The sequence below is a fragment of the Sinocyclocheilus grahami genome, unplaced genomic scaffold, assembly GCF_001515645.1.
Source record: "Sinocyclocheilus grahami isolate Dianchi unplaced genomic scaffold, SAMN03320097.WGS_v1.1 scaffold349.1, whole genome shotgun sequence".
Classification (NCBI taxonomy): domain Eukaryota; kingdom Metazoa; phylum Chordata; class Actinopteri; order Cypriniformes; family Cyprinidae; genus Sinocyclocheilus; species Sinocyclocheilus grahami.
Genome location: NW_015505528.1, coordinates 277,798 through 288,207, shown reverse-complemented (window position 1 = coordinate 288,207; position 10,410 = coordinate 277,798). Strand labels below are relative to the sequence as shown.

Below are 10,410 nucleotides of genomic sequence, written 5' to 3'. Positions count from 1 at the left end.
TAAACATACCTGGCAATAAAACTCATTCTGATTCTGATTCTGATTCTGATTCGGAGTGTCCTACTTGCTTTTCTGAAATGAGACAGCCTCAATGACATATGCAGCCTTCGAATGCGACCTCCGGAGTGCGCAGCCTTCTAAATGAGACACAGCTATTGTTTTATGGATAGGTAAGTCAGAGACCGTCTTCCAGATGAAATGTATTGAAAACAGAATTCAGTAACAGGTGAAACAAAGGCTGTTGTGCCTGATTGTAAGTGATTAAAGGAGATGTAACATTTGCCACCATACGGTCTATGCAAATATCAAATAGTTACTGTCTGTAATAAAACTTGGGAACTTAGTGTTTCTGTGATGTCAGGGTCTTTATATACTTGGTAACAATGTGCATGTGATCCAAGACAACTGATAAGGCTTTGCCAATGCCAGCAAGTTTTCCACTCTTAAGAGAACCTACATGATTGTATCATGCCTCTTCACAGCATCTTTGTGTGAATATCAAGCAACAGTGGTCTTTACAGGAGTTAAAATTAAACAGACAGTGTTGGTAAGTGATTCTTTCACATTGTGGATGTACAAGCTTTATATGTAAACATGTTTTCCCTCATATTTACAAAACATGTATACTACAAGCCACCCACTCTAAAAAATGCTGGGTTAAATATAATAGCTGGGTTTGTCCCTTTTTAACCCAGCGCTGGATTATATTTAACCCAGCATTTTTTAGAGTGCAGATACTGTCAGAGATTACGTTGAATTTTTCCCAGTAATATAAATATAACTGAATAAGTAACTTAGAGTCAGTCAGTAGTGTGACAACCTTCATGGATTGTCTGATGCTTAATGTTCATTTAGACATAGAAATGCATCTAAATTCAAAACATTTGGAAAGCCTACATAGAATAGAAAAATAACATAGTTCTGGAGGGGTGTCTTCAGTTCTGGTCCTGGTGACAGCAGAATTGGAAGAGGAAGTGTAAGGTTCATGGCCAAAATATAGGGGGACAAGGGTTTGAGCAGAAAAAACAGCAGCAGATTATCAGCTGGATGAGAGGAAATGCCAGCTCTTGGAAAAAAAGGATTATATGGGACAAGTGAGGAAAGTTTAACAAAGCAGTGTCTCTCACTTACCATTTGTGATGCCAGGAGATAGATGGTCTCTCTCATGATGCCTAGACATGGACGCATCTTGTTCCCAGCCCCCCTGCTGACCTGTTGGTGGTCCCTGTCCCTCCAACATGTTCACAATGTCCACTCGGTCAATGCTCTTGAGGGCCACGCACAGGCTGTTCGCTACAGTGGTGAGAGACACACAGATGGTGGAGAAATGGAGAAGGGGAAGACAGGGTAGTTGGACATAAAGGATGAGGACAGAGACACACCACTGACAAAACCAAAGGATTTCAAGACACTATTAGCAAAGACATCCAAATAACAATAATTTCAAAACGACATTAGGGTAAAGTGTACAAATCTTTATTTAGTCTTGTTATTAAAATTAAGTAGATACTGTGCAAAAATCTGTCTCAGTCACGTGAACATTTCTTTACAGCCACCATATTTATCACCATCATGTGGAAAGCAATGGCAGAGAATAAAAAAAAAATCCCACAAGCTGTATCAAGACATAAAGTCAATGATATATAGGAGGAAGTCTTGGGCGGACTATCATTTGATCAGTGAGCTTTTCCTAATTTTCACTTAACAACACTGGGGAGCCCCACACCTGTGTAAAGTTGGTCAGCAGCCCAATTTTCACTCTTGATTGTCTGTGTCTTTCTACTTTCATTGAGAGTTATACTAGGTAAGCCGATGTTTTCTTTCAGGCAAGTTCTCTTTTCCACAGTTTCAGCATTTTGCAAACTATGTAACCCCTCCAAGTTAAGCATCTAGAGGTAGGATGTGCACCAGTTTGGCAGTGTTCAGTGTTCTTGTTTTGGGAAGTTTTATTTTGACAAAAACTTGTGAAGTTGATGGAATAGGGCCTAATATTAACCCCAAGAACTTGGGAAGGGGGGAGCAAGGGCAAGCTATCGCTGGCTTCACTCCTCTTAATACAATGCAGGGAATGCCGATTGGGGGTTGTCTACACCCATAAGGTGGTGCTGAGGTGCTGAAGAATGGTGAGATGGCCCCCTGACCCAAGCCCCTTGTGGTGCTGTGACGCTAGAAGCGTGCAACAAGCAGACTGTTACCTGGATTCACCTGGTAGGTGCCTAGTGATAAGGTAGGCATTTGAAGCTTTAAAGGAAAAGTTAACCCAAAAAGGAAAATTCTGTCATTAATTACTCACCCTCATGTTGTTCCAAACCCACAAGACCTTCGTTCATCTTCAGAACACAAATAAATATATTTTCAATTAAATTTTGGAGCTTTCTGACCCTCCATAGACAGCAATGGAACTACCACGTTCAATGCCCAGAAAGATAGTAAAGGCCCTGATATACTTCAAACAAAGTTCTTTTTCGTTCTTCGTTTGAGAGCAAAAAAAGTTCGAAAAGGCTAAGCGACGCTATACTGTTTTTGAACATTCCGACACCCCCGAGCTGCTGGAGGCGGGGTTGTAAACGTGTCACGCCGCCCGCATGTACCCCCTAAACACAACAACGATGGCGGCTGTGAGAGAAGAACAGTTTCGTAAACATCTGGCAGTAGCATTGATCTATTCAATGGCAAAGAAAAAGAACAAGAACAAATGAGGTGATATGTGCGTCCACTTAACGAAAACAGAAAGAATGATGGCGAGTTTGCCCTTTTTATTCAGCATATGCGGAGCACAGATGAGGAAGTGCATTTTTCATACTTCAGAATGTGCGCTGCGCGGTTTGACGATCTCTTGAAAAGGGTATCGCCATATGTGAAACATGCAGAAATGCACAGGACACAGATTTCCACTACGTAGAGACTGGCCTTGACACTCCGAGTACTAGCTTGTGGGGCCACGCAACAAAGTGTGGCTGTAACATTCAAGATTGGACCGTGCACAGCCCGCAAGATAGTCACGGAGATGTGTTCTCCTGTCTGACCTCCGTGGAATGAGAAACGAACTGAGGGGAATAAAATCGCACATCAAAGAAGGCGGAGTTCCAGAACACACCCACCGACTGTGTAATCGCCACGAACCAATGGTAGCTCAAAGACGTTTAGGAGCCAAAACGAACTCCCCCCAAAAGGACTTCGTTTCGGCCTGATTTTGTTTGAAATGACGTCATTTCAGTTCGTTCTTCGATTTCGTTTGAAGTATATCCCGATATACCTATGATATTTAAGGACATCATTAAAATAGTCCATGTGACATCAGTGGTTCAACCTTAATTTTATGAAGCTACATGATTTCATTGTGCTTTTTGTGCACAATGAAAACAAAAATAATGACTTTATTCAACAATTTCTCTTCTGTGTCAGTGTTCGATGTGCATTCACAAGAGTATCGCAATGCATGGTAAGCAGGCCCAAGTATATGATTTTGTATAATAACGTACGTGCACAGTTGTACATGTAGCCTTTCAAAGTACACGAATGTAGGTGGTCCACATACAGGTGCATCTCAATAAATTAGAATGTCATGGAAAAGTTCATTGTGTTGGTGTGCTTGACTGGCCAGCAAACTCACCAGACCTGAACCCTATAGAGAATCTATGGGGTATTGTCAAGAGGAAAATGAGAAACAAGAGACCAAAAACTGCAGATGAGCTGAAGGCCACTGTCAAAGAAACCTGGGCTTCCATACCACCTCAGCAGTGCCACAAACTGATCATCTCCATGCCACGCCGAATTGAGGCAGTAATTAAAGCAAAAGGAGCCCCTACCAAGTATTGAGTACATGTACAGTAAATGAACATACTTTCCAGAAGGCCAACAATTCACTAAAAATGTTTTTTATTGGTCTTATGAAGTATTCTAATTTGTTGAGATAGTGAATTGGTGGGTTTTTGTTAAATGTGAGCCAAAATCATCACAATTAAAAGAACCAAAGACTTAAACTACTTCAGTCTGTGTGCATTGAATTTATTTAATACACGAGTTTCACAATTTTAGTTGAATTACTGAAATAAATGAACTTTTCCACGACATTCTAATTTATTGAGATGCACCTGTAGGTGAGCGTGATTTCACCAAGCACAACATGTTCCTGCATCAACATCCTTGTTGATCCTGGAACATCATTCCAATCAACTAATCAGAATTGAGAGATAACTTTTCAGGAAATGTCAGTTTTAGACTTACAAGCAGGATTAGGTGCTTCAACACCCTTGTTAATCAGCTATCATTTCCCTCTGATTTTAGGAATAAATTATGGGTAAGGTTAGGTTTAGGGGTAGGGATTGGGTTAAGTCTGTATTTTTGGACTGTAACATGATCAACAGCTGTGTGTACATTAATGAGGAAAAAAAATTACTTAAATGATTTTAGCAAATGGCTACAATATAACAAAGAGTGAAAAATTTAAGGGGGTCTGAATACTTTCCGTACCCACTGTATGTGCTTTTGAAAGCTTCAATCGCTATTTTGTTGTTCCGTCTAGTAGTTTTGTTTTCTACTGTGAAACTGCAGCCCGGGCCAGTGTTGCCACCAGTTGTGCCACAACTGATTAGTGCAAACCCAAGTCAATGCACATGTGCATGTTACAAGAATTTGATGGTGTGCATACAGTACGCACATACTATTCTGGTGATAAAATTTGCATCACACGCACTGTATGTGGACCCTCGAGTATGGCAAATTATACTTTGACCTTTAGGCAACTGGGGCAAAATAAAAGACAGCTATTAACACCTGCTACAGAGCAGGTGACAACTGAAAGCCTCATTCTTTTTTCTTCTTAGATTTACAGTGGGCCTGCATAGCTGCCACTGCTGAACTAAAAAGCCCATCTGGGGATAGTGAGGTGTCTAGGAACAACAGGGGGCTATTATCAATGGTCTTAGAGATGTTCAGTCACAGATGCCCTTGAGCTGCCACAATTAATCCCACAGCCTGTTTGGTGCACTGTATTGTCCCGATGACAAGATCCATTGTTGTGCGTATTTCCTTCCACTAGTCCCTTAATCAAAGGTTTTGACCAGGTCAGCCTGGAGCTCTGCAACATAGGAAAGTAGGAATTGCATGTTTGCTGGCCATTCTGTCACGGTTCTGTCACTTCGGTCTAGTGTAATTCATGGTTTTGTGACAGACAGAGCAGGTGACAACTGAAAGCCTCATTCTTTTTTCTTCTTAGATTTACAGTGGGCCTGCATAGCTGCCACTGCTGAACTAAAAAGCCCATCTGGGGATAGTGAGGTGTCTAGGAACAACAGGGGGCTATTATCAATGGTCTTAGAGATGTTCAGTCACAGATGCCCTTGAGCTGCCACAATTAATCCCACAGCCTGTTTGGTGCACTGTATTGTCCCGATGACAAGATCCATTGTTGTGCGTATTTCCTTCCACTAGTCCCTTAATCAAAGGTTTTGACCAGGTCAGCCTGGAGTTCTGCAACATAGGAAAGTAGGAATTGCATGTTTGCTGGCCATTCTGTCACGGTTCTGTCACTTCGGTCTAGTGTAATTCATGGTTTTGTGACAGAGCCCTGACACTCCCATCGTGTCGTTGTTTTCATGTGAGCGCGCATCTTCGAGAGTGCTCGAGCCGTGCACTCTCGTCTGTGTGTCCTGTTTCATGTTGGTGTTCAGATCTCGGCACTCATGTCTTGTTGAGTTTCAATTTCGTGTCGGGATTCGGACACTCGTGCTCCATGTTCTGTCTGTTGTGGGAGCGTGCGGTCTCGAGTTCGCTCGGCCGTGCACTCTTCTGTCCACGTGTGTATTGTGTAGCACGCGGTTTGGTTTTCGCTGGCTGCGTGCTGTCTTGTCTTGTGTGAACACGCGGCTTATGAGTTTTCTCATTAGCTGCTTGTTCGTGTATTGTTTTGTTCAAGCACATGGCTTGTGTTTGTTTTGCTGGCCATGTGCTTGTGTTTGTTTTGTGTGAGCACATGGCTTTTGTCTTTGTTTCCTGTGTGCCATGTGCTCTCATGTCAATTGTCTTGACCCCACCCATCTTGTTACCTGATTATTGGTTAATTTGCCCCACATGTGTTCTCTCGTTACCCTCCTCATTTGCTCCCTATTTATTCTCCTTGTGTTTGCAGTCCCGTGCCAGTTTGTCATCTTATCACCCTGGATGTGTCCTGATCTTGCCTTGCCTGCCAGTTTTTCCTCCACGGGGGTAGTTTTTGTTGTTTATTTTTAATAAAAGGGCCTTATCTCCTGCACCATTGAGTCCTCACCTCATCCCTTCATCCCCAACCCTGACATATTCAACCTCTAGGTGCTCAATGGCTTGGCGATAAACAGCCTTGGTGTGTGTGTGTGTGTGTGTGTGTGTGTGTGTGTGTGTGTGTGTGCGTGTGTGCTGTGCAGTGTTTCTGTTTGCGCACAGCTTTCCCTGTCAAACAAATAAAAAAAATCTAAATATCAGGTTGGGTCGGGAAATGTTGAGACACCGTCGATGCCTTTCTCCCTTTGCGTCCCCGCGCAGCACAGCAGTGTAGCACACATTGATGTGCACATGCTCATTACATCACAGACAGAGAGCCACAGAAGTGAAGCCCTCCCTCTCTTTACAGTTGTGTTTGTCTTGGTGTGGAGGTGAGTGGTGATGAACAAAAGACTAAGCTACCTGTGCCTCAAATTTACAGCTAATTATCCAAAAGACAAATATAGTTAATTTGTCTTGCTAGTATCCATGACTCATGAGAGAGCTACCATGTAAGTTGAGCTAAAGCCAAAGTCTAGTAGGTTAGACCAGTGCACGTTCTTTCACTGCATGATTCAGTTTATTAAAATGCATTTAGAATGATCACAAAATGCAAGATATGGGGGCAGAAATATATATTTATATAATGTCATATAGTTAATCAGAATCACGCGAAGACTGACGGTTTTTTTTCCCACCAAAAAGCAGCATGATTACAACTGTGATATTGATTTTATACAGCAGTTCAATAAACAAGAATTGAATATTAAGACACTGACATTTTAGACACAATATTGACTGTTTTTGCTCTATTTCGCCAACAAATATAATTCCAATTTGCGTCTCTGACATGACGCTGTTTTGTTGCTGAATGAATCAACCGTTTCAATGATTCGTTTTCAATCGCAATGACTCACTTATTACCAGTGACTTGCTGCCACCTACTGGCGGTTTTAATTTCACATTTAAAGTATCTTTTCATTTTTTAAATAATTTCAAATATCAGTATTCAGAATTTTATGTTTAAAATGATCAAAACAGTATTAATGCATTCGTAACTGCAGGTTAAATTAATTTATGTCCTGCATTAAACAGTGTGTAAATGCATCTAAATGCCCCTTCTAAGGCAGCTTCTGTGTTGCTTCCAGCTTCCAAATTACTTCTTATTGTAATTGACTGATTCAATTTAAGAATTTGACTGAGATAATGCACACTTTAGAAAAATGGCTTTATAAAGATACAAATGCCCATAAAAGGTACAAATCTATTTAAACTTATTGGAAAAGATTAATTTCTATCACTGCTGTGAACTGATCACCACATAGAATATGAAGAATATCAACAACTTTAGGAGTCAGCTGTCCACAGTAGTCCTTAAGATAGCAGCACAATAACACACTCAGCAAAATATCATCTAATTATCATTATCGATAAAATCCTAGAAAATATCGAGATTATATTGTTTGTCAATATCATACAACCAACCCTAATATATTTAACGTTTTGTTTAGAATTTTTTTTTTAAAATAAGTTTGAGGAGTACCCTTTTTTTCCACTTGAGCCCCTGCCCCTCAAAATGTCTGTGCACGTCACTGATGTACAGTGAAGTTCAGACACTGGGCCTATTGGAACTTTAATTGAACATGCTTAGCCTAGTTAACAATGGTTATTTATGTGAAATAAGTGTCTATTTAAATGAATAACAAACACACACACAGACACATACACATATGTATGTGTGTATATACAGTGGGTACGGAAAGTATTCAGACCCCCTTAAATTTTTCACTCTTTGTTATATTGCAGCCATTTGCTAAAATCATTTGAGTTTCCCTCATTCCCTCATTAATGTACACACAGCACCCCATATTGACAGAAAAACACAGAATTGTTGACATTTTTGCAGAAAAAGAAAAACCTCATTAATGTACACACAGCACCCCATATTGACAGAAAAACACAGAATTGTTGACATTTTTGCAGATTTATTAAAAAAGAAAAACTGAAATATCACATGGTCGTAAGTATTAGACCCTTTGCTCAGTATTTAGAAGAAGCACCCTTTTGATCTAATACAGCCATGAGTCTTTTTGGGAAAGATGCAACAAGTTTTTCACACTTGGATTTGGGGATCCTCTGCCATTCCTCCTTGCAGATCCTCTCCAGTTCCTCTACAGAGCAGGTGACAACTGATTCTTTTTTTCTTTTTTCTTCTTAGATTTACAGTGGGCCTGCATAGCTGCCACTGCTGAACTAAAAAGCCCATCTGGGGGTGTCTAGGAGTCTAGGAACAACAGGGGGCTATTATCAATGGTCTTAGAGATGTTCAGTCACAGATGCCCTTGAGCTGCCACAATTAATCCCACAGCCTGTTTGGTGCACTGTATTGTCCCGATGACAAGATCCATTGTTGTGCGTATTTCCTTCCACTAGTCCCTTAATCAAAGGTTTTGACCAGGTCAGCCTGGAGCTCTGCAACATAGGAAAGTAGGAATTGCATGTTTGCTGGCCATTCTGTCACGGTTCTGTCACTTCGGTCTAGTGTAATTCATGGTTTTGTGACAGAGCCCTGACACTCCCATCGTGTCGTTGTTTTCATGTGAGCGCGCATCTTCGAGAGTGCTCGAGCCGTGCACTCTCGTCTGTGTGTCCTGTTTCATGTTGGTGTTCAGATCTCGGCACTCATGTCTTGTTGAGTTTCAATTTCGTGTCGGGATTCGGACACTCGTGCTCCATGTTCTGTCTGTTGTGGGAGCGTGCGGTCTCGAGTTCGCTCGGCCGTGCTCTCTTCTGTCCACGTGTGTATTGTGTAGCACGCGGTTTGGTTTTCGCTGGCTGCGTGCTGTCTTGTCTTGTGTGAACACGCGGCTTATGAGTTTTCTCATTAGCTGCTTGTTCGTGTATTGTTTTGTTCAAGCACATGGCTTGTGTTTGTTTTGCTGGCCATGTGCTTGTGTTTGTTTTGTGTGAGCACATGGCTTTTGTCTTTGTTTCCTGTGTGCCATGTGCTCTCATGTCAATTGTCTTGACCCCACCCATCTTGTTACCTGATTATTGGTTAATTTGCCCCACATGTGTTCTCTCGTTACCCTCCTCATTTGCTCCCTATTTATTCTCCTTGTGTTTGCAGTCCCGTGCCAGTTTGTCATCTTATCACCCTGGATGTGTCCTGATCTTGCCTTGCCTGCCAGTTTTTCCTCCACGGGGGTAGTTTTTGTTGTTTATTTTTAATAAAAGGGCCTTATCTCCTGCACCATTGAGTCCTCACCTCATCCCTTCATCCCCAACCCTGACAATAAGGGCATATTCTGTGTCTACAAAAATAAAAAAATGTGGAAAAACAGAAAAGGTACTGGTCATTTTCTGCCAGGACATTATCCATTAAGTGTACAGACATTTCTTTTAAACCTAAATCTTTTCTCTAAAATTTTGCAACGTAAAATTCAAAATACTGGGAAATCACAGGTGGAAATTCAATATGGAAAATTCCTTTAGCACAGTAGGTCGGGCCCTATTTTTACAGACTTTTTTAAGAGTTGAAATGCCTCTAAAGCAGCATGTCTCAGAGGAAAGCGAAAACTGTGTGTTCATGTATGGCTACAAATAGAATTCCTCTTAGACGCATCTTCATAAAAAATTTACCATGGTCTTAGAGAGAAGATGGAAAGAGCGAACAAAAATAGATCAAGATAGACCCTTTTATGTGAGGGTAAGAGATGTGCGGTAAAAGTACTTATCACAAAGAGAAGCAGAACTGATTCATATACAGTATGCCATAAGCTTTATACATGTCTTTTTCTCTCTCTTTCACTCTCCCGCTGCTGACAGTGACACTCTAGATCTCTACTTCTGTGGAGTCAGGAGACTTTGCATGATTGCTCTCTAATGGAGTGCCCCTGTTGCTCTTCATAGTGGCCTAGAAAGGTAGGGTGGAGGCGGGGCAGGCGTTCATAGACAAATACTGCACTTGACATTGAGAGACTTTATACACTTTTTCATTTCATTTTCTTTTCATTTTTCTTTTCATATGATTCCATGTGTCCTTCAGATGTCCCCAAATGGAAAGACTTTATCTAAAACTAAAGGCAGCTGCCTTGCTGATTTTCTATTGACTCATTCAGTGGCTTAATAGAAAGGGTTTTCATATGGAGGCACTTTTTTATGAGACTTGTT

At 41.2% G+C, this 10,410-nt stretch overlaps 1 protein-coding gene across 1 annotated transcript in view; it reads right to left on the bottom strand.

The window, feature by feature from the left end:
• Positions 1-10,410, bottom strand: part of ank1a (ankyrin 1, erythrocytic a) — an 84,822-nt gene that overhangs the window by 20,557 nt on the left and 53,855 nt on the right. The window contains exon 35 of the mRNA XM_016229209.1: positions 9,506-9,551. Coding sequence (XP_016084695.1) covers positions 9,506-9,551 — 46 coding nt within the window. The remainder of the gene's footprint in view (positions 1-9,505; positions 9,552-10,410) is intronic.